This window comes from Mesocricetus auratus, unplaced genomic scaffold (assembly GCF_017639785.1).
Source record: "Mesocricetus auratus isolate SY011 unplaced genomic scaffold, BCM_Maur_2.0 Super-Scaffold_100019, whole genome shotgun sequence".
In the NCBI taxonomy this organism is placed as follows: domain Eukaryota; kingdom Metazoa; phylum Chordata; class Mammalia; order Rodentia; family Cricetidae; genus Mesocricetus; species Mesocricetus auratus.
Window position 1 is genome coordinate 33342044 of NW_024429200.1, and position 24538 is coordinate 33366581.

General features: G+C 43.5%; 1 protein-coding gene across 2 annotated transcripts in view; it reads left to right on the forward strand.

The window, feature by feature from the left end:
* Slc25a13 (solute carrier family 25 member 13) overlaps positions 1-24173 on the forward strand; it is a 170103-nt gene extending 145930 nt beyond the window's left edge. For both annotated transcript variants that reach the window (XM_005082923.4, XM_040728615.1), the window contains 4 exons: positions 13395-13533; positions 22477-22635; positions 22734-22824; positions 23049-24173. In XM_005082923.4, the coding sequence (XP_005082980.1) occupies positions 13395-13533; positions 22477-22635; positions 22734-22824; positions 23049-23235 (576 nt within the window). In that variant the 3' untranslated portion in view covers positions 23236-24173. The remainder of the gene's footprint in view (positions 1-13394; positions 13534-22476; positions 22636-22733; positions 22825-23048) is intronic.
* The last annotated feature ends 365 nt before the right edge of the window (positions 24174-24538 follow it).

Here is a 24538-nt window from a genome sequence, read left to right on the forward strand (position 1 = left end):
GTCTCTCCCTTACACTTGGAGTTAGTGTAAGGATTCAGGAGTCGCGCTGGCCTGCCCCTGTCACCAGGTAGAATGCACTCAGGCAGTACCCTGGTCAGCCCAGGGTTCCATGACTAGTAGTCTGCACACAGGTGCAAAGGACCCCTTTGAACGACAGACCCCCCACTCACTTACACTCTCTTTTCCAGCTCTCTTCCCACTCTCTCTTTCCCTCTCTCTTTCCTGCTGTTCCTCTGGGGCAGACAGGACTTTTCCTGTCTCCATCTCCTGTCCTCTCTCCGTCTCTGTGTCTCTTTACCTCTTTTCTCTTTCCTTCCCCTTTCTCTCCCTTTTCTAATAAAACTTCTCACTAATCTCTATCTGCCTGACATGTTTTTCCTCCACCTTGGTTACCGCCACCTGCCATGGAATCCGCCAATGTGCCCCATGCAAGGGTCCTCAAGCTTTATCCTAACAGTTAGTCACAGAGGCTATCCCAGTGTGTGCTGGGCATACTTTTGTGTATACAGAGCACAGGTTCCTAGCAGTGAAGTGTAAGACAACGTGTATGTACACTTCTGTGTTAGTGGATTTAACTGTACTACATCCATTTATCAATTTCATCCTATTAGTACAGGATGCACCTATAAGAATGATACGTCCTTTGCGTTCTTATAGGGTCTCTCTTTTTGTGTACTTGTGTCCCACATGAAAAAAGCAATCATGCAGATATTTCTTTGGGAACACGTCAGCTGAAAGCTTCCTGACACAGGAACAAGCTATTGTCACTTTGCATCTAGCCTAGTGGTCATTTCCCCCTGCTTGTTTCTTAACTGGACCTCTGTCAGGGCCTCTTGAGGATTTTCTCTGACTCTTCCCTTTTCCAAAGCACAACAGCTGGAACAATGTAGATAAGATTAGTTTACTCCCTGAGCACACATGTGTTATTGTTTATAGAAGCTTTCTTTATAATTGCCCAAACCTAGGACCACTGAAGATGTCCCTTGGTAAATGAGTGGATGAACATACCGTGGTATATTAGACAGTGGAAAAATGCTAAAAAGAAATGAGGTAGGAGATGGCTCAGGAGTTAATAGCACTGACTGCTCTTCCAGAGGACCCAGGTTCAATTCCCAGTACCCATATGATAGCTCACAACTATCTGCAGCTTTAGTTCCAGGGGATTTGATACCTTTTTCTGGTCTCCACTGGCTCCAGGAACACACACTGTGTACAGACATACATGGCAGGCAAAACATTAATGCACATAAAATTAAAGTTAAAATTGAGAAGCTGGAAATGAACTATGAAACCACAAAGAGACACTGGGGAAAGGTAAATGCATGTCACTAAGTGAGCACATCTGGAAAAAGCGAGTGTGGAGACAGATCAGTTGACACACGTCCACGGGAAGCTGACTCTGGTGCTTGGCAGAGTTGTGGCCATTGAGAAGGTGGCTGTGAAAATCCGAGTCACCACACACCGTTTGGTAGTTGGGAAAGTCAGCCTTCAAGAAAACCAATACATCAGATGGTGCTGTCGGTTTTCTTCAGATCATAGCTTTTCTGGGGGCTTCCTCAGATGGGACCACCCTGGTCACATCTCCATCCCAGTCTGCGGAGGACACCGGTGACCGTCTGATATTTTCTCTGTGCCCATGTCTCCTTTCTCAGAAGTGTCTTTGATAATGGACTTATGTGACTCACTGCTGCTCTGTAACCTCTTCTGGCACACGAGTAGACAACAGATAATTGATTGTTGAGCAAATAAGTGGTAGCCAAAAGCCAAATCTTTTCCCCGTTACAAACAAGGGCATTTGTTAGAGTCAAGAGAGCAAGGAAACTCCTGCATAATGGCTACCCCTTCCCCCAAAGAATACAGTACTGGGAAGTGTAAAAGGGGGCGATCTCTTTCTGCTAAGGTACTCTGTCTCGGTTCTGGGGAGGAACCGGAAAGGAATGGTCACAGAGGGTTGGTACTGTCTCATGACAGCAGTCACCCAGATCCACAGATCTCTAGAATGCAGTTTAAATGCAGTCAGGAAGAGCTGCCTGGGGAGTACAGAGCTGAGAGGAAGTAGATCCCACTCACAGCCAAAAGGCCAGGCGGTTCCGAAGGGTGTGGTGTAGAACGGCATCACCCCGTTAGCCTGGTGGAAGGTGTGTTAACATAGCCTGGTAAGGCCTGGGAAAGGTAAAGTGATATTGGCCTGTAGACTGCTGGGATGGGGCTTAAGGCAGGGAGGAGAGAAGGATGCAGCTGGGGCACGGGAACACCGACCTGACAGGGACAGTAGTAGTTGGGACAGCAAATGAGGACACCTTTGAAGGAAATCTCAGTCTGCAGAGTCCTGGGAAGTAACAAAAGCAAGAAAGTAAATGTTGATTTTATGGTGGTAATGGGATTTTTAGATTTCAGAATCTAAGAAGGTACAAGAAACTTTTTAAAGATCTTCTGTCTTCTCTTCTCCCTGTCATTGAGGAATAAAGACCAGAAATATAAGGATGTTTAGCTGGGGCAGAGCAAAGATAGACCTTCCTGACCCCTCTCCAGTTTTCCTCCTCTTGTGAAGGTTCTAGAAGGCAGCGAGGTGGGCACTGAAGATGCTGTGTGAGGGTCACTAAGGGCACAAGAGAGTGTTGAGATTTTCAGGCAGCAGGAAGCTAATGATGGCCTGCAGAGACCACCCACACTGAGGAGGTGGCAGGAGTTACAGGTCAGGTAGCGAGCAGATGTAGCTTCAGATGGAGGCTGGGGTGAAGAGCATTGTAGAGGAATGAGAGAGAAGGGAGGAACAAAGGAAGCTAACGATGGAGGCCAGTACCTAACTTTAAGAAGTCAATGTAGCCAGGGGGTGGAGGTGCACCTTTAATCCCATCACCCAGAGGCAGGCAGACCTCTGTGAGTTCAAGACCAGCCTGGTCTACAAAGCAAGTTCAGTGTAGCCAAGACTGTTAAACAGAAAATCCCTGTCTGGAAAAAACAAACACAAATGAGGGGCATTGAGAAATTACTTTTTGTTTTCATTGTGTTCATCTTTTGCAGTGCTTGGGAATCAACCTTGGGCCCAGAGCATGAGAGGCACATGCTGTACTTACTGCTCAGCTCTCCTCTCAGCCCGTTTGTTGATAGAACATGCATATCTGTAGAAAGAAGAAACGGCCAATGGAGGCAGGAGTTTACACAGTTGAACTTGGAAAGACCGGATATGGCTAGCACGTTCAGGATGCAGAGAGATGAGTCCAGGGCTCGAACAGTGTGTGTACAGCTGCCAATTCGTTCAAGCTACTGCTTATGGAGGGCTTCCTCTCCCAGGCCCATTCTTCTGTATACTGTGTTGGCCTTACATCGGTTTATATCCTCACCACAGCCCACCAGGCAGACCCTGTTTCTTTTGCAGCTCCAAATTACAGTTGAAGAAAAGAAGGCTCGATGGGGTTAGGTGATTTGTCCGAGGTCATCTGTCTTATAAATTAAGTGATGACTCTCAACTTCATCCTCTGCCACATGTCTCCTTGACGCTTGCCATATCTCATGAAGTTTGTTGAGTCGGGTAGGAAAGGAGACATGCACAGCACCTTACATCTCCATGGAAATAGTCATCCTATGTGCATGTAAAGCACATTGGATAGAGCTTAGCACACAGTACATATGATGTACTAGTTACTCGTTATAGCTTTTAGCTTTAGAATGTCAACTAAAAGATTATGAAAGAATTCTGCCCTAGCTCTGGGTAATTTCTGAGTTTCTGTAGGAAACTCTTCCCTTTCTCCTTCCCCTCCCATCACTGTCACTCAGACTGGGCATGCTACTTTTGGCATTTAGTTTCTTATTTGTTGTTTTTTTGGGGGGGGGTGAGGGTTCCCATTGCCTGGGCTAGCTTCAAACTCTGTATGTGGCCAAGGAGGATGACCTTGAACTGCTAACCCTGTAGCCCCCACTTCAGCACTGAAATTGCAGATAGGCTCAACTACCCACAACTTGCTTGGAGCACTGGAAGAGCAAATGAAATGGCGATATTTTGAAAATATGATTTTTTTAATAGAACAGTACTGAAATTCAGTGTTGCATAACTGTGGCGGGGGCAATGTGGTGCTTAAAAAACAAAGGATTGTTTGACCATTGTCTTAGTTACTGTTGTACTGCTGAGAGGAGACACTGTGTTCAAGACAGCGCTTATAAAAGGAAGCATTTACCTGGGGGCTTGTTTGCAGTGTTAGAGGGTTAGTCCATGATCATCATGGCGGGAGGTAGGCAGGCATGAGGCTGGAGCAGTAGCTGAGAGCTTTACACCCTGATATATTGGCAGTGGTTAGGTGGGGAGGGAGGGAGAGATGAGGATGGAGGGGTACAGACAGACAGGGACAGAGAGAGACTGCCTGGTGTAGTCTTTTGAAACCTCAAAGCCCACTCCCAGCAGCTAACGGGAGACCAAGCATTCAAGCCACCACAAACATCCATCTGTTTAGTATTGCATGTGAGCACTCTACAGACTGAAGGTACAAAGACAGTGATCATTGCCTTCAGAGTGGTCAGTGTTGAGGCCATGGAGGAATGTAAACTTGTCATTGTAGTCCCATCAACTTCTTCTAAGTATTTTAATGTCAACACAGGCAATTCAGATATAAAAAGGACAATAAGATGTCACCGAACTCATGCCTAGGCTTCTGAGAATCTGTCTTCCCAGAGGCAAGCATTTTTACAAGTCTCTATTTTGTGTTATTGTTTTCATTTTTTAGTTTGTTCCCTTTGCAAAGAACCTGCAGGATCTAAATTGTTGGACTATATATAATGTGTATGTTAAAAAGTATAGAGACTGTTAGTAAACCTCTATCCATGGGTTACTTGGAAAATTTTTCCAGAAGTGATGGATAGGTTTCTTAGCCTCCTAAGCTAGCATTTCATTCTCTAGTTTCTAGTTGTGACTGAGTTATTTATATACTTAAAGAGCAGCCTGCTTAAGAAATGTTAATTAACTGTTAAAGAGATAGGTGTTTGCAGCCAGAGGCCTGAGTGAGGACTTGCATACATGTCTCTAGTAGGATTGGATTTTTTCACTAAAAGCAGTTTGATTCTAAGGCTGAGAAATGTACTTTTCTGTTATTTAGTTGTAATACCAGAGTCATTTTCCAGCTGCTAATTGTTAAAATAATACACTGGCCATTTTCACCCTTCTCTCCTATAGACGGGGTACTGAGCATTGATAATGGTGATTGACAGCACTTTTTTTTTTGAGGGCCGCATGCTGGGTATTATAGTAGGTTTATGTAAATTACTGTATTTATTTTAATTACTAAATTTATGTGTAATGTGGCTATAAAATGTATATTTTATAGATAAGGAAGTTGACATAGAGAAAGTCCTTATTATAAGGCCTGTACTCTGACTCCTACAATGTGCTGGGTTTGGCATGATTTAGAATCAGATCCATATGTAATTGACACTTCTTCCCTATCTGAGAAGCATCTTCTCTGCTGTGAGTGAGCATTCGTCAGACTTTGTATCCGTGTTAAAGCTGCAAGATGACTCGGGCATAGCTGGGATCAGCCGTAACTGCCAGTGCTAATGAGAACCCTTGGTGACAGAGAACTAGCCTTCACTGAGTATATTGAAGGGGTTAGAAGGAATGAGAAACTAATCGTGAGGCACACTGTGACCTTTGGTGTTTTGAAGGAAACTTGAAGGACATAGTCAACAAATAGGGTTAAGAAGCAGCTAACCTGAGCAATTCTTCCAGTCAGGTCTCTCTATAGGGTTGCCAGCCATTGGTAGAACATCCAGATATAAACAACTAAACATGTCGAGTAACATACTTTGTAAAAAGCCTCTTCATGAGTTAGTAAGGAAGGTGACTTCAGCAGAGATCTGCGGCTAAATTGCATTCTCCAGATACCGTAGTCGTGCCGGAAGCATTGAGAATGTAAGAAGATGGCTGGGCCGCCACAGACTTTCAGGGGATATTTGTTCTCAGAGGTCAACCCTACATGTGCAGAACCAGTCCTGTGGGCACGTGTGTTCTTTCTGCCGGACACCACTCCTCTGACCCGATTCTTGGTGCTGCAGAATCTTCCCCCATAAAACTGCAACCTCAGAAAGCTGTACCCTTGGTGGATGGCAACATGCCGCGCTCCCTCCCACAGTAGCTTGCAAGCAGCCTGGCCTTGCTTGTCAATAGAAGAAGAGAGGTAGGGGTGGATGAATCCGGCTCCTGACAGTAAGAAGGTCGAAGCTGGTCTGGCCTGAGTGTTACAGGCTGAATTTATATTTGTCTGTGGCAGGGGGTGGGGTGGGATGCCAGGCTGGAAGTATCCCCGTGTGATTGACAGAACAAAACACCAGTCTTCTTAGAAGGAGCCCGCTGTCAACCTGAACCTCAGAGGATTTTTCAGATACTGTACCCAGAGAAATAAAAGATCTCAAAGCACATAAAGCAGTAAGAGATGGCAAGAATAGGAAATATTCTAAACATAGAAAAATGTAAAGGCCTTGAATATAAATTGAAGGTTTATTTATTTATTTATTTATTTAATTGTTTGTTGTTTCTCAAGACACGGTTTCTCTGTGTAATAGTCCTTCCTGGCTGTCCTGGAACTCACTTTGCAGATCAGGCTGGCAGCAAAATCAAAGAGATCAGCCTGCCTTTGCCTCCCAAGTGCTGGCATTAAAGGTGTGTGCTACTACCTCCTGGCCAGGTTTAGATAAAAAACAAAACAACAACAACAAAAAAAAAACACTAATAAGTAAAATTATGATGGCTAGAATTTTAAATTCAACAGGTCTCCCTCGCCTGCAATGGACTCCACGCAAGCTTTATCATAACAATAACTATGTACATAAGGCAGAAGGAGTTATACTATACATAAAGCAGAGGGGAAAACGGATAGTTGTAAACATGGGATGGGAATTACAATATGCATAAGGTGGAAGGAAAATTAATAATAGGTAAACACGTGACAGGAGTGAAATGAAGGCACTGGTAAATGTTTAGTAGCATTGTCTTGATTTTTATATATGTGTATTTAATGGTAGCTATTGGTGCTTAATATTTTAAGCTGTAATTAATATTCAAGTGGTAACGGGGGGGGGAGGGCTACTCTTAATTCCAGTAGTCTGGAGAATGTGTGTTGGGCGGCAGAAGATAAATATAAAAACTCTATTAAACTAAACAGAGGAAGCAGACTAAAAATGGGGTCGGCAGGCGGAGAGGAGAATGTGAAGAAAAGGACCTTTCTCCGGGTCAGTGCTGCGATGACGAAAATTCCACACACAAAACATCTGTGTCAGCCACAGGGCTTCTGGTCCATCTGAGTGACAACCCTATTGGTGGCAAAGCACCTTATGGTGACAGAACAACTGCTCTAATAAGTGGTGTTCCTCTCCACCAACAGTCTCTGGGCTGCCAAGATAATTTTTTAGAATTAGAATGGAATTAAGGAGAAAATAATGTCATCAAAGTCTCTTGATTAGAACCAAATGGGAGGCACTTGTATTTTACATTCAAATTGAAGGCATTGGATGTTCACTGACATCTTCAGTTGGTGGCTGGTTTATTTGGTTTTGACAGTAGTACCGTCCTTTTAGTGGGCCTTGACACTGGTGAGGTTGTTAGCAACATCCAAGACACACATAATTAGGATTATATGGTCATACACAAAAGTCGGGATGATGATATCGAAACACACAGCAGTGTTTTTCCTTCTCATGTCTTTCCTGTTCCATAGTCACCTGTAAGCGGCTTGTGTTCTACTTCAAGTATATTGCGTAACTTCCTTTTTTTTTCTTTCTTTTTGTGGGGGGAGGGGAATGGGGAAGCTGGGTATTGAGGCTTAGGGCTGGAACCCCCTGCTGCCGCCAGACTGTGCGTGGAAGGGTTAACTTGCTGAGGGGAAGCCAAGAGGAATGCTGAGGGCTCAAGACATGACATGCTGCTCATTGTTTGCAGCTCCAGATCAAAATATACAATTATGCATGCCAAATAAATTCTAAACCTGTAAGGTCGGAAAAGGGGTGGCTCTGACGACAGGTGCCAGGAGCATTAAATAACCTCCCCAGACAAGGTGCACCACTGTTGTCTTGAATACTGTGGGGGTCCCCAGTCTGGCATTTCCCCCCATGCTAGACAATGTGCATTCACTGCTGGAGTCTGGGTTAAGCCCCAGTCCCCCAGACCCGCTGGCTCCTGGTGCCTGCCCGCCCGACACAGAGGTGCCTTTGTGAGTGTAATTACCTTTCTCTGTATTAGGAATAGTCTGTTTAGAGCTGTGTTTGCAGGTACTTCTAGAATAAGCAGGAATTAGCATGCAAAAAGACCTGCCCTGTCTCTGACATCTTTATCAGCACCATCCCTCAGGACTGGCTTCCTCCTCGCCTAATGTTGGATTGATGGGGCTGGTGGGCTGTAAGAGGATGAAGAGCTTATACAAGGTGTGGGGTGTGTGTGTGTGTGTGTGTGTGTGTGTGTGTGTGTGTGTGTGTGTGTAAGAGACAGATGGAGGATGGGTCCTGTGTGTTGTTTCTTGACAGTCTTGAGTCCAGCAGAACTGCTCAAGTAAACTTGAGTGGATGACTCCACCAACTTAGAAATTGATTAAAGCTCCCCTGGGTTTTCAACTGTGTCCACATCAAAAGGCAGAAGAAAAAAAAAAAAAACGTGATTCTTTTGCTATGATGATACTGTGCCTAGCATCCTCAAGCCTACTAACTGACCCATGTCAATTGTGGGCTGTGAACTTGAAGTGAGCTTACCTTAAAGGCTCTTGCTGTATCCTTAAGGAGGAATGGTGATTGATAGAAGGCATTAGAATAGTCCAGAATTGAAGCTTAGTCAGCTCAGGATTATTTGCATTTTAGGTTGCCTGGAAATGCTTTTTATTGTTCCCATCTGCTCATCAACGAGCCTTTTATTTAAAAAAGAAAAAAAAAGAATAATTTCCCTTCTTTGGAGATAGGGGGTACTTTAGTGATTAGGTTAGAGAATTGTATTTTGTGTGTAGTAATTTTCCATATGTGATTTTACTATGTACCCAGAAAATTCAAGGCCAATCAGAGAATAAAAGCAAATCTGCCTAGATCGCTTGTGAAAGAGGAGCCAGGAACACTAGACATTTTTATATGGGGCAGAAAGATTAATTTATTAGTTTCTTAACAGTCAGCATCGTGAGTTCTGCAGTTGCTGACACACAGCCTGTCTCCTAACTGTAGAGTTGCTCGTTCAGAGTGAGTTGACCACCCAATAAAGATTGTACACGGTGGCAAGTAGAATTCAAGCCAACATGCTCAGGTCCTAGAGAATGGCTGTTCACAGTGAAGAATTTCCCCGGGAATCTGGCAGAGAAACATTTTCTTCACCCTCTGGACCTAAAGCCCTTTAACATCCTGCTTCCCTTTCTGTTGTATGGGAACAACAGGTCAGGGATTGCCTAAGGCTGCCCTGCAAATTGGCACCTGCTTTGTGACTAAGACCTGGAAGGGAGTAGTCAAGGAAAGGAAGCCAGGGAAACTGAATGAGCCTGAGGAGCCCTCTAGTTATAAAGTCACCTCTCCAGAAAGACTGCATTCTGACGCCTTGTCCGGCCAGGAGAAGCTAAGGGCCCCTTCTGAGTTATCCACTGAAAGGAGTTCCTGGTGTAGGTACAGGTTTAGGGGACAATAGAGGTAGGTACCAGAGGAGAGGCAAGGAGTACAACCCTTCCGGCCACATCTGTGCCTCTTGTTTTTGTGACAGCGGATACTTCACAGGACTGTGACAGGGCCGCCTCTCCTTTTCCTGAAGCTCCACTCCCCTCTCTGCCCCTAGGTGCTTGATAGTGTAAAGTTGTTCCCAGTGCTCAGTTCTTGCTCCGTAGTATCTGAGTGGGTCGAAAAGCAAGCCTTCGCTTGCTGGCACAGCCATCCTGCCTGTGGACCAGGGACGGTGGGCAGCATTCTTTTCCTGTTCTGTGTCTACTCAGATCATCAGCAACCGGAGACCCCTTACACAGCCTAACATTTGTTCTGGTTTGTGTGGCCACACTGTTGTAAGAGTACAGCCTGCTCATACTCCGCACCCATCGTGTTACAGATACAACTCTGCTTTTCTCCACGTTTGTTCTTCATTTGTCTCTGAGCTTGATTTCTGCAGGTCATTTGTTTTTGCTCTAAATTCATCTCTTCAGTCTTGTTACGCCTTCTCACAGGGATGTGCAATTGGCTCGTGCTTTCAAGAAACGAGGGAGGCAGTAAGTGTGTTGGGATACCTAAGTCTGCTTCTTGGGGAACTCAGCTGGTTTTCATGTGCTCCAGCTCTTCTTGGGTCCCAAGGACAGTTTCAGTTTGTGTCCCTTACCTTCTTATGATGCATGACATTTGATCACATTGAATCTGCAGAGCCTAAAATAGACCCATCTCTCTTTTTTTAACTTTAGCACCCTAGTACAAAATAAATGGACTGTTTTCTGTTATAGTTGTTAGTCTCCAAAAAAACAAATGGATTTTTGAAACACTAAAATTATGGTTTTGCTTTCTAGAATATTTTTCAGAGAAATAAATTAGCTTCCTTGTGGGAAGCTAGCAACATATTCCAGAGTGTCTCCTGGATCTCTCTAGCTGGGCACCTTCCTTCCACTGTCATCAAGAACGTGCCTGGCAGCCACAGATTTTGTTAGATGTTTTATAAATTAAATCGGGTAGTCATTCCCGATCCCTGTCTTCCAATATGAAGCAGGCAACAGCCACACCAAAATAGGCAAGTATATAGGTATTGAAAAACTCAGAGCAATATTGAGGAGATGTAGACAGTGTGGAGCCATATGGAATCCATGCCTGTCTGTCTTCTACTTAAAAAATGCTCACTAGAGAGGGTGGTGTTTGGGGGTGAAATGAATGAAGAGATGGTATTTAAAAGGCCGGTGTCCCCAGTATAGCAATCATTAAAGAAGTGAGGAGCGATAGGCGAACCCTGACTGACCGGATGAATGGAGCATTGAAAGCTTTAGCTGAAACGAGTTAGGTATATCGGTGAGAAGAAACTGGAAAAGCAAAGCTTTGAAAAGGGTGAGGACAGAGGAACCATCTGCAGGGCATCCTAAACTAAGGAAAATCACACGAGTTTTAAAGAAGCAAGTAGATTCAAAGTATAAGCAACACAACTAGAGACTGAAGGAGACGGTAGGTCTTTCCTGGTCCAAAACAAAACAAAAGCCATGTATTGTGGGTTTAAGAAGGAAGGGAATAAGCCAGACCAACCCCAGCGTGGCCTCAGTTGGTGGATTGTTGCTTATGTTTCTGTTGACAATACTCTGAAATGCTCACAGTGCTCTGATGAGTGAAAACTGTGAACAGCAGATTACAGTTGTAGGTTTTTAAATAAACAAAATAATCTATAGTGGGATTTCTCTATAGAAATTTAGTTTCCTTAAGAGAACCTATTATTAGCAAAGAAATAAGGGCCACCCAGAGTTCTGTAGATATAAAATGTGATATTGGAGATCTGTTTGGCTAAAGGTATAGTAAAAAGGACAATTTATAGGAAGAATCATACCTCAAGAAAGCCTCATGATTTGTTTGGGAAGTAATGTGCGGTACTTTTAAAAAGTATTCACATTAAGGGAAGAAGCCATATTTAACTGATCTTTACTGGAATTGCGTATTTGATCTGCATCTTCTGGACAGCACACACATGTGGACAGATAACGAGAACTCACAGGAAAACTCGAGGCAAGAATCAAAACGGAGGAGAAAACATAAATGAGAAACTGATACTAATTATCTAAGCTCATTTAAATAGCTAACCCTAAAGGAAGCATTGGGTCCTCCATGTGGCTGCCCATACTGTCCTTTACTGTGTACCTCTCTCGAGAAAGCAAATTCTTAGAGTCTGGTGTTTTAGACTTGTCTGCAGTTATCCCTAAGATGGCACTGGAGCATGACCCTCACACAGGCAGTTGATAAATATCCGGGGCATCAGGTTTTGCATGTATGAAATGAGGACTTAAGTGATGGATATTGTTGTACTTATTTTCTATTAGTCATATAACAGTTTGGAGAGTGACAGGCTATACTTGCAAGAGCTGACACACAGAGAGGGGCCAGCCCTTTTTAAATACCTTCATGCAGAATGAGCACATAAAGTCTCCATGGGTCAGTCAGAAGAGGAATATCCAAACTCAGGCACATCTGGACAGAATCCAGCTTCTAACCTTTGTTCTGGTTGAAAGGTTGAGCTCAACTGGGATTAAATTTAATAGGATTAAGTATAAAGTTCCTCTGGTATTACTAGTGTACGACAACTAATTAAGTTGCAGTAGACCTGGGTCAGTAACAATTTCTGTGAAAAAAGACTGAGGCTTTATACCTCCAGATCTCAATTTGAGTCAGGAGGGAAATGCATTTGTTGGGAAGAGTTAATTACAGTGAGTAACAGATGAGTGGTGGGAAGAACTTTGACCTACTGGAGCCAACATCAGACAGAAATCCCCAATGCTTCATACCTAGGCCTCTGTGTGTGTCACTGGATGTGACTAGATCTGTTGAGTCTGGATGAATTCGTTATTTTCTTTTGGGAATATCTATAATTGGTAGAAATTTGGGGCATTAGAAATCTGTGAAAGAAACAGTATTAAATCATTAAGTGTTGAAAGGGGTAATTTTCTTCCCACTCTTCTGCCTAAGAAACAGTGTACGTGTTGTAGTTTGCATTAGAACACCATATTCTATCTCTTGGTATCATCAATGCTTGGGGCCCTTAGCATGGCATGATTTTGGCACCAGAAATTTATTTAGTGAAAACTTGACTTCTGAAGTTAATTGTCCTGTGTTGAAATTTTAAATGTGTCAGAATTATAGTAAACATTTTTAGGTAGGCATTTATCACTATTTCATAAACCCTAAACAATGGATAAGAATCCAAGCACTCTCTGAAAAGATGTATTTTATGTATATGTCTTTTTTTTTTCTGGGAAAGACTCCAACACTTTCATCAGATTCTCAAATGATACAAAAATTGGACCTTTCCCTTTGCACCTACACAGCTTGTCTTCCTCCTCTTGTGCAAACAGAGAGGCACCTTGATTTTTGCTTCCTGTCTCGGTTTGAGATCAGCCAACAGCGACTTCCACCCACAGAGACTCAAAGAGAGTCTCAGCAGGCAGAGCTCCAAAAATTGTTTTAATTGAAATCTCCGCCACAGAGTAAGCGAGAACTCCCCTTTCCCACGTCCTCACACCCTACGACAAATCTGGTTGTGTTTGGAAGAACAAGACCCAGACTTGTGGCTTGAAGAATTCTGGTTACATTTTACTGTTCCTCTTTCAGCATGTTGAGTACAAATTTGGTCTTCTCCAGGAATATTTTGTTCTGAGGTGAGTTCCCGAGAAGCCTGACCTCCTCAATGGGATGTGTGTTTCATGTGGTGTTTCTTCCCCTTGCAAACCCCACAGGGTGCCAAAGCATGCTTTCTGCGGGACATTCCCTTCTCCGCCATCTATTTCCCCTGTTACGCCCATGTGAAGGCTTCCTTTGCAAATGAAGATGGGCAGGTCAGCCCAGGAAGCCTGCTCTTAGCTGGTGCTATAGCTGGTAAGTCTTATCCATGCAGCTCTGTGTTTTCCCGATACCCACCAGCCTAACCCCACCCACACAACAGAAATGGGATTTTTTTTCTCACAGTTTCTATGAATAGCCTTCAAGGGGCATGTTTGTCAAGTTCGATTTTTTAAAATTTATTTTTATTTTATGTGCATTGGTATTTGGCCTACTTGTATGTCTCTCTGTGAGGTGTCAGGTTCCCTGGAGAACTGAAGTTACAGACAGTTGTGAGCTGCCATGTGGGTGCTGGGAATTGAACCCAAGTCCTCTGAAAGAGCTGCCAGTGCTCTTAACCGCTGAATCATCTCTCCAGCCCCCAAGTTAGATTATTAAGTGAATTTTAGCTTTGGAGTACTCACTAATGATTGGTTGATTTACTTGTTTGTTTTGTGGTCCTGGCAGATTCTAATTCATGTTCTATATTATTTCCTAATTCCACTTAGTGGCTCAAGAATGAAAATGGTTTGGCCTGAAGTTTTTTAAATGTTCATTCCCTAAAGCTGCCTAAACAGATCACTGCATGCCAGCTAGTCCAAAACTTAAGCAAAAGTTATTGCCACTTATTTCGAAGAAGTGTAGTAGAACTTGAAGTGACTAGGCTGAGCAGACATCTCTTGAAATGGCTAGATGTATGTTTTAGTCTCCCAAAAGTATTGTGGGGGTTACGTGCAATAATAGACAAAGATTTAGAATAGTTGCCATCATGTTAGTATTCAGAAATGTCCAGTATAGTGATTTTATTGTGTATAATTTTAAACTCCCTAAACATAGTTTTAACAGCGGGACAATATCAATATTTTGCATTACATCCTTATTTTTCATATAATTTTTGAGATCATAGTGTAATCACATTATTTCCCTTCCTTTCCCTTTTCTCTCTCCAGTCCTTTCTATGTCCGCATTGTGACCCTTCCTTTTCAAATTCATGACCCCCTTTTTCTATAATTGTTTCATGTGTGTGTTCTAAACAAATACATACAACCTGACTAATCTATATAATGTTAATTTTATGTATATGTTTTCAGAGCTGTCTATTTGGTATTGGAAAACCAGGTGGTGTGCTCTTCCTTGGAGAAGAATGTTTCTCCTTCTTTCGGCATTTCTTAGTTGCCTCTAGATTTTTTTTTAATAGGGTCATAAGCTTTCCCCCTTCATGTTAGTATGACTATTGCTATCATCCTTGTTTATTTAGTCCATGTTTAGTCAGACATGTTGGTAAGACATCTAGGAGACACAATCTTACAGCAAACTTTCTGTTCATCTGGCTCTTACAGTCTCTCTGTCCCTCTCCCACAAATACCCTGAGCCTTAAATATAGGGGTTGTGTTATAGATATATAAGTTGGGGCTAGGCCCCATAACTCTACATTTTGATCAGTTATGGTTTTCTGTAATGATCTTTGTCTGTTGCAAACAGAACTTTCCTTAATGAGTGTTGAAAACTACACTTATCTGTAGGTATAAGAATAAATATTTAGTTGGGGGTTATACTTGTTAAACTGGAAGTTGTAGGTTTTCCTCCAAGATCTATGACTTCACTAGTCCTAAGTAGTTGGCTAAGTTTCCAGCACAAGGTATTTATTGTTGGCCAAGCCATAAGTCCAATTAGAGAGCTATTGGTTACCAACAAGATATACATGCCACTATTGCACCCTTGGGGTTATTATATTGTATCAGTTGTTGTGGTTCAGAGGCATCATAGTTGTGTAGGACTGTTGGTTACTGCTCTCCTTTCAAAGCTTTCATGGTGCCTTCTAGTACCATGAAAGATGATCCCCAGGGAAGAGTCTTTTAGGTTAGATCTAGCGCTGGTCCTCTTGGTCCTGTGTCTGAAGTGCATGATATGTTGACCCCAACAGTAGCCTATAATGTTCTGGAAGTCTCTTAGACAATACTGGTCAATCACTCAAAAGGGGGTGCTTCATGCCTTATGTTGGGATTCTTATTAGATAGTCTATGGCTCTTGGGGGTGTCATCATCAGCCCAGGTGGGAAATTTTCATTTAAACTATTTGTGAATATGTATACACAGACATATGTTACAGGTATTTTTTATTAAGTAGATAACTAATAGTCATGACTCCTTAGGAACTTTTCAGATATTCTTATTATTCACCCCCCCTTCCTTCTGTGTTCGTCTCCCTCCTCTCTAAAGCCCCCCACTCCTAACCCTGCATTATATGCATCTGAATCTCTCTTTACTTTCTAAGTTTTTATGCACTCTCTTCTGAAGATTTGAAGCTAGGAGCCTCATATGAGAGAAAACATCTAATACAGTGTCTCTCTTTGTCTGGGATACCTTACTCATATGTTCTTTTCTGTTCAGTCCATTTATCTTCAGATTTCATAAGATCTTTTCTTTGCAGCTGAATACTATTCCATTGTATTAGGGTTCTCTAGAGGAAAAGAACTTCTGGAATGAATCTCTCCCCCCCCCCCCGCCCCCCCCTCTCTCTCACACACACACACACAGCTGGCTATGAGCAGGAAGTCCAAGAATCCAGTAGTTGCTTAGTCCAAAAGGCTGGATGTCTCAGCTGGTCTTCAATATGTGTCGGAATCTCAGATAGATAAGCTCCAATGCCAGTGAAGGATTAGATGTGCTAAGTGAGTCCTCTTGATCCTCCCCTCCACACACTCTCCCCAACCCCCCAAGTCTATCCCTACCCCATATCCAGTGCCCCAGGCAAATCTGGGCACTTTTGTCTATGCTGTTACCAATCTCTAGGCTTCCATCAGGTTCCGCCTTGCCTCCCTCAACCTATGAGCCCCTCCCATGCTGCATCCAACCTCTTCATCCAGCCAGATCCTGAACATCCTTCTCCAGGGTCTAGCCGGGATAATTCACCCAATACTTCCTTCCTCATACCACCCCAACCCCAACTTCTGTCCCCAAACTCCACACTTGGACTATGACACAGTCCTGAACACCAGTCCAGTCCCCTGTGTCCATCTGACTTAATTCAGCCCAAGCCACATCAGTTTCTAAGCCAAACCCAACCTGCACATTCCCTCTTCTGTTCCAACCTGCTCTGCCCATATTAGACAAGAAATAACAAAAGAGGTCCACATGCTCAGATCTCGGGGCAAGATATATAAACGATATGAAAGATCCAGATAGCATCTCCATCACCACCCATGCCCAAATCTACCAGTCCCATGAAATGTCTGCCAATAAGAATTACCTTGATGAACTCCAGAACACAGAATTAAAAAAAGAAAAAAAAAAACCACAAATGTCATCAAAGAGTTCTAGGAATTTAAAGAAGACAAAGAAAAACACCTTAATAAACTTAAAGTGACTGAACTTTAAGAGAATAAATGCCTGAACGATACCCAAGAAAACACAAATGTAAGATCATGGAAAGGATGAATACAATCCAAGATTTTAAAATAGAATTCAATAGAGATCAAATTATATAGTTCTTAATCATAGATATTTACTTAGAACTGTCCAAACGACTTTTGCATAAGTCGTTTTTATCAAAACAAAGCAAATCTTTAGGCTTAATGATTTCTCTGGTCTTGGATCTGTCTTTTTGGAGAAATAGATTCTGGGAACTGAGTTTGCTGGTAGAAAGTATGATCGTTTGTAACATGAAGCCACATTAACCTTGCAGCTCTGGAAGCATTGTCACTTTTGTGCTGGTGTTTTGGCCCCACAGTCATCCTAGTCTCTGAGCACTCACCTGGTAGCCAGGTTCGAGTTACTCTTGCTGTGCTGAAACCCTATGACCAAAAGGAAACGGTTTATTTGGTTTATACTTCCCCCTCACTGTTCATCACTGAAGGAAGTCAGGACAGCAACTCAAACAGGGCACGAGCCTGGAGGCAGGAGCTGATGCAGAGGCCATGGAGGGTGCTGCTTACTGGCTTGCTCATCTTGCTTTGTTACAGAACCCAGGACTGCTAACCCAGTGGTTGTCCTACCCACAATGGGCTGGGCCCTTCCCCATCAATCACTGATAGACTTGCCTATGCCCCATCTTATGGTTCCCTCCTCTCAGATGACTATAGCTTATGTCACATTGACATAAAACTAGCCAGCACACCTGGGATGCCTTTATTACTAACCCGGAGCTTCTCGGCCTTAAATAAGTACTTATCGTTTCTTTTTGGGTATGGGTCAGAAGTAGTTTTTCTGGGTGCCTGTGGCTCAAGGTATGTTATACAGTCCCAAGAGGGGCGTGGCCGCTGACGCAGAAGATTTGATAATTGAATAATTTAAGTCTTAGAGCCTTGAGACTAAAAAGTAGTGGAGACAGATCAGGGTGATGAAGTGGACATATTCAACTTAACATCTTAAACTGCTAGAAAATACACAATAAAACCAGTAGCACTGAGTACTCAGGACGCAACCAGACTGAATCTGCAGTTGATGATGCTACAGACCATAGCACTGGCAGGAAAATCTATGGATAATGTAAAGGCCAAAGTGGGGAGACTTTTGAGCTCAGTGATACAGTTTGATGCCCCAGGGATTCTGAAAGAGGTTAAGTTAGAAAGCTGCATCTCTGGACGGATAACCAGCTTAGCCACTCCCCATGTCACCTAGAGCTTCAAGCAACGTTTGTCCGCCAGTTAAAACCTCAGAACTGCGACGTAGAGAGTGAGCCTTGGGCCTGGAACTGACGGAAAGCAGGGCAGGGCTTAAGCTCATGTCAAACCTTAACCACAGGTGCAGCAAACCATAAATTAAGAGCTCTTTCCCAGCGGAGTAGAAAATAAATTATTCTTACTGCACCGTTCAGTTTTCTACATGTCAGCATTTGGGAAAGTTCAGCCCTGCCAGCCTGCCTCGGCACCTTCAGCATGAAGGATTCTCCCATCCAGAATGGAGAGCTGTGGGGGAAGTGGATCTGGAGTATGGCTGGTACCACCCACCGATGAATACGGTGGCTCCCGGGCCCGCCGTGTCAGCAGACAGCATGGCATCCTCAGACAGGAAGGGGCACAAGGAAAGTGAACTGAAAAGTGACAGAAAACACGGTCATTTAGGAACCAGAGGGGAACTTGTAATTCGGAAGCTTGGAGGGGATTCTTTGATTCTTAGACAAAAGAAAGCACACAGGAAGTGATAACCACAATGTAGTAGTCCTTCATCTCCTCTTCCTGGGAACCTCGTATCGTTCATAACTATCACACAGTCAAACTCAGGAAACTGGCGTGTTGTAGCACATGCGAAGTTCTGTGGCATTTAAAATTTAGCTTGTGTGTTCATTTGAGGTGTTAAGGATGGCCATTGATTACTTGAATTATTTTGAGACAGCTTCGCATTAGGATGACCAAGGTGGTTCCAGTCACTTGGAGGTCAAAATTGACCTTGGGTGGTTTTTGTTCTTTAACTAATGAAAAGATTGTCAAAATTAAAGACCCATATGTTTCTGAAGATCTGACCGAAGAAAACCCAGCTCCACCTCAAGTAGAGCTGCTCACCCATAACCCCAACATACTCAGGAAGATAAGGCAGGAGAATCAAGCGTTTGAGGACAGCCTGAGTGCCGCAGTAAGACCCGCCTTGAGAAAAGACTGAGGAAAAGGTGAAGAAGTTAGACATTTGGGAAATAAGGACATGTCAGGGGCAGCACTCAGGGCGTGTGATAAAAACACAGAGGAGGGAAGTAAGAACATTGAAGAGGTGTGTGGGTCTACTGTGTCTTCAGAAGAGGTTCCCTGGATAGATATCAGGGTTACAAGAGAAGGACAGCAGACCGTGAGTAATGATGGGTCTCTCATCTGCAACACAGTATCTTGCCCAGGAGATGAGATCTGGAAGCACAGTGATATTCCCAGGCTTAGTAGCATGGGGGAAGAGGAGGCCGGGGGGGAGACAGACAGAGCTTGTGTCTACACAGGCTTCCAAGGCTCTGTTCTCTGCAGCCAAATGAGGAGTGAATTTTAAGAAGGACAATGTGGCATACTTGAAGCAGCATTGACAGAAAAGTTATAGCTATAAATCACTCAAAATTGTTGCTGATTCGGGTGTTTGTATTTGTTATGCAAGAAGAGCTGTTGGGAGGCGTGGGAAGGAAAGAGAAAAGGCCAAAACAAACGTGAACTTCCATCCTTGATCTGGTGGAAGAGGATGTAAGTGTGTTAGAGGCACAGCCCATGTGATAGATACTTGCCGGCCACAGCTATGTCGTGGTTATTATATTTATCGAGGAATGGAGAGCAAAAGGGAAGTAACAGGCAATGGAGGAGATAGAAAACATACACAGGACCCGAGGAATGAGTCCAGTAGCCATCATCAATGGAAATGGATCCAGTGTCCTGAGTGAAAACACTTTCATTTCAGCTATAAAAATGAAAGTCTGGTCATATCAGCCAACCTTTGTAAATTGTCAATGCAGCATACCTTAGGCAATCTAAGCTAGAAGTATAAACAGAATATGAGATTTTTCTCCTTTTTTTTTTTTTTGGTTTTTACAAGACAGGGTTTCTCTGTATTGTTTTGGAGGCTGTCGGTCCAGCCTGGCCTCGAACTCACAGAGATCCGCCTGCCTCTGCCTCCCGAGTGCTGGGATTAAAGGCGTGTGCCACCACCGCCCGGCGAGATTTTTCTCCTCCTTAATGAGAGGAGAAAAATCACATGGCTGTCAGTAGTAGTCAGCCTAGTCAGTTATATAGACAAAGCCGAGAAGTAGAATTGGAACCTCTTGGCCTTGACCTAAAAGAAATGCATGTTCGCCTTTTAAGCCTTAAATGGAGAAACATGCTAATATGGTACTTATGAAAATTAATGTCTCTGGCCCCAAAGCTGTCTGGACTCACCAAGTCAAATTTTCTTTTTGCTGTCCGTGATCTTCTGGAGTAGTTGCTGGATTTCTGGAAACTCCACAAATGTTTTAACTGACTGCTAAGCACCCAGTATCATTTTTGTTGCTAAAGTGGTGGATACCAGCGGCTATGCATATGTGAGTCTTCTTTTTATTTATTTTAAATTTCTATTAATTTTGCATACCACCCACAGTTCCCCTTCCCTCCCCTCCTGTTGTCTCCTCCCCTCACCTTGACTATATGAGCCTTATAGATAAAGAATCAAGCAAGCTGACTGCATTCTTCCTGTTGAGGACATAGAAGATACTTTCTTGTCTTCTGGTCTCCCCGTCTTCCACACCTAGGCCATTTCATCCATGTGGCTTCAGGCTTTGGAAAGCAGATTCATAGTCTTTGCCCACTGTCTGGTGATTAAAGCCCCTTGTAGGACCTGTGGCTGGTCTGACCAAGTTTTAGAGTAGCTGAACTCGGTTTTCCAGGTTTATTGTCAGCCCCTACCTTAGAAGTCTTCATGGTGATGTCTGTAGTGGCTCCTAGACTCTAGGCATCCATTAGAGGCTGTGGGGGCTACAGATGGATATGGCTGAGCTTGTGTTTGGGTCGTAGGATTTCTCGAGAATGTATGTGTGTGCATGCACACACACATGCATGCACACACACACACATGCATGCACGCTCGCGTGCGCACGTGCACACACACACACACGCCAATCTGCTTTGTCAGACAACTTATTAAGTAGTTTATGTGTTTCTTTTAGCATTTTCATTCAGGCATATTCTCATTGGATCTATTCTTCCTGCTCTCCTCCTCTCTGGCACTTCTCCCATGACCAGGAAATGTTTATGCAGAAGAACATTTCGCCCATTCTTGCCCCTGTGTCTTTCACAGCCCCTCGTGATCATACCCGCAAAGTGATCAGGAGGCTTTTATCTTGTCTAGAGGAGAGTCCCTGCTACACCCCCACTAAATCAGGAAGTGAAGCAGAATGGGTAGTGTGAATGCGGTGGGTTTCTAAGCATTTTTTGTGTTTCCTTTCATCATGTCAGGGGATAGATTCCTGGCTCAAAATGACAGCAATCCCTCCAAGCTAATAGGAGGCCCAGTGGGACTTCTTAGATAGCACGGGATACAAAGTGAGCTTTTCACATGTAAAACGGCAGAGCTGAGTGGAGAGGCCAGAGGAAGAGGCTGCTTTTCTGGTAGAAACGGGAGCGGGCACTACACAGTTGCACACCCCCTCGCGCTCATACTATGACTTTAAAACCGTCTGTTGAAGGATGAGATGGAGTCCTAAGCCAGACCATGTTGGTTTGGACAGAAATTCTTACAGAATTATTAAGCCTTAAAAAAAGCAAAGGGGATTTATGCATCTGCATCTGACCAGTTTGGTTTGGAATAGGTTCATAATGGAAAAGTAATAAAACCAGAAGAGACAGTGTTTTCTGAATAGTCTCCCTTTTAAAAACTCTAAACATGGGCTGTCCCATTTTTGGATAAAAACAACTGTAGAAAATTTTCCCGTTGGTAATTTTGGGAGGGATTTTGTTGTTGTTGCTTTCTCATTGATTAGCAGCCAATTTCAATGTTAAGGCTTCTGTTGGAATGTTCTCATTGTATCAGTTTGGGGAGAGGACAGATCCGTGTGCAGAGTCACACACAGGCTCACAGTGTTTACTTTGCTATCAATACAGCCTTCTGGTAAGAGAGGTCAGGGTGGCTGGATGTGAGAGAAGGCAGCCCTCCTGTGCCTGGCAGCAGCCAGGAAACCATGAAGAGGAAACACATAATAAGCCTCACCTCTGAAAAATCAGACCTAATAACTTTGTGAGGTTCTGATTTCAACAGGGAAGCAAAAAAATTTTTTTTTTGGAAAACCACTTTCTCTGTTTGTTCTCAACCACTTGAAATGGTGTTACGGATAAATAATGGCTTAAAAATATTTATGTATTTAAGAATAGAAACAACAAATGAAGGTGGCAGTGGACACTCGCAGACAGACAGGACCATCATGTTGTGCTTTCCAGAGGCCAGCAAAACGGGCACCTCATTGCACCGGCTTCCCGCCTTCCTTCCCACGGCCAGCAGTTCAAGGCCCAGTTATTTTTATGTAGTGAGAGTGTGAGTGCTCTGAGATGGTGTTGTGTCTCGCCTACAGGTATGCCTGCAGCATCCTTAGTGACCCCTGCTGATGTTATCAAGACTAGATTACAGGTGGCTGCCCGGGCTGGCCAGACCACTTACAGCGGCGTGATAGACTGCTTTAGGAAGATCCTGCGGGAAGAAGGCCCGAAGGCCTTGTGGAAAGGAGCTGCTGGTACGGAAGTAATTGGTTCTTAACTAACCCTTTGGTATCAGGTAAAATTTTTTTTTAAGTCTAATGGTATCTGTTGTTTCTTTCCATCTCTGTCATAGCTCGTGTGTTCCGGTCCTCACCACAGTTTGGGGTCACCTTGCTGACTTATGAGTTGCTGCAGCGATGGTTCTATGTTGACTTCGGAGGAGTGTAAGTGTTGTGGCGAAGTGCTGCCCAATTCCTGCCTCCTAGCACTCAGTTCTTGATGAGAAATCACGCGAGGCTGTCTGGACCCCGTGACAGTATGCTCGAGGTCATTTCAAAGCGCGCACTTGACTAGAATTTAATTTTTGTTGCATGTTGCATCGTTTTATTGGTTTCTACTGGGATTTTTTTTTAAACACTCAGTTGATACCAATTTACTCTTTCCATAGGAAGCCCGTGGGATCCGAGCCAGTTCCTAAATCCCGGATTACTCTGCCTGCTCCCAATCCTGACCATGTCGGGGGCTACAAACTGGCAGTTGCAACATTTGCAGGGATTGAAAACAAGTTTGGACTTTACCTACCTCTCTTCAAGCCATCAGCATCTACCTCAAATGTGACTGGTGGGGGCCCGTAGGAGGGCTCAGCTGGATGTGGCTGTAGAACGGGTGGGATTGCAGTGAGCCCCATCTCAGATTGAAGCGTGCCTTCACCCCTTCCACATCTGTCTCATTTAAATTCAGGTCAAGGCTTTTTATATTCGATGCAATCATTCATTTTCTGCATGTTTTTGTACCAAGATCATGTGGAATTATTCCTAATTATTCTTTGGCACTCTGCCCACAAACCTATGTTTGTATCTTTTATATACTGGGATTTGGGCAACACTAACTTGATCTGGAGTAAGTCTGAAAGGAAATTAGGGAGGTCTCCTACCTTGAATGATAGTCTCACTGAGTCTACTGAAAGGCAACCATGGTTCCTAGAGCAAAGAGTTCTGAGGATGTTTAAGGTAATAGAAAGCTGGGTATATATTTATAAAAATGAAAAACACTGGGAGAAAAAAAAAACAATAAATATCCAGCCCGGACTCAAATTTTAAACATGCACAAATTTGGCCTCTGGATTATATTATGAAAGTTTTATGTGAAACATGTTTTTTCATAATGAAAGCCACATTGAGGATGTTTAGTAATCATCTTCTCTTACTAGTACCAAGTCTACTAGGGAAAAGTTTTGGATGTTAAGGAAGTGCTTTTGGCATTCTTTATTAGAGAGACAGGAGAAGCTGAGACACAATTCTACTCCTGAGTGTGCTGATTTGGGGTAAATACTTGTATGATGAACATGAGCTGATCCCTGCCAATTTTACACTGTAAGAATAATGTCCACTGCCTCATCCTGGTACCAGCCTCCTCCCACCCCCTAGATGGCACCCACTTGCCTTTAAAATCACTATATCTTGAATCATGTCAGACAAATGTTCTCTAAGTTTTTATTTAATTCGGGATGCCTTGTATCATGGTCAGAAGCCTGTGTGTTTGCAAAGTGAAAAATAAACTATTTTTAAAGCTTGCTCTTGTGTGTTTCCATGATGAATGGCAAACATGATTGTCATTCATGGATTCTTTTTCGTGCCACGTTTGGGGATAGCCTGTTCCTGCCGGCATTATCTTCAAGGTAACACGTGAGCTCATTTTCATGGTTTAGAGTGAGTAGGAGAACGTATGTTTCCCTCTGGGAAAGGAAAGAACTACTGAAGTAATTCCTTGCCCTAGTCACCTTCTGACACTTGAGACAGTTTGTGTGTTGGAAAACGTGCTCATGTGGCCATGTTTATCTGTAGGTACGTAGGTGTGAATGCACATTTGTGCACATGCGCATGGAAACCAGAGTCCAGCACCGGATGTCTTTCTCGCTCACTCTCCTTCTTAATTACT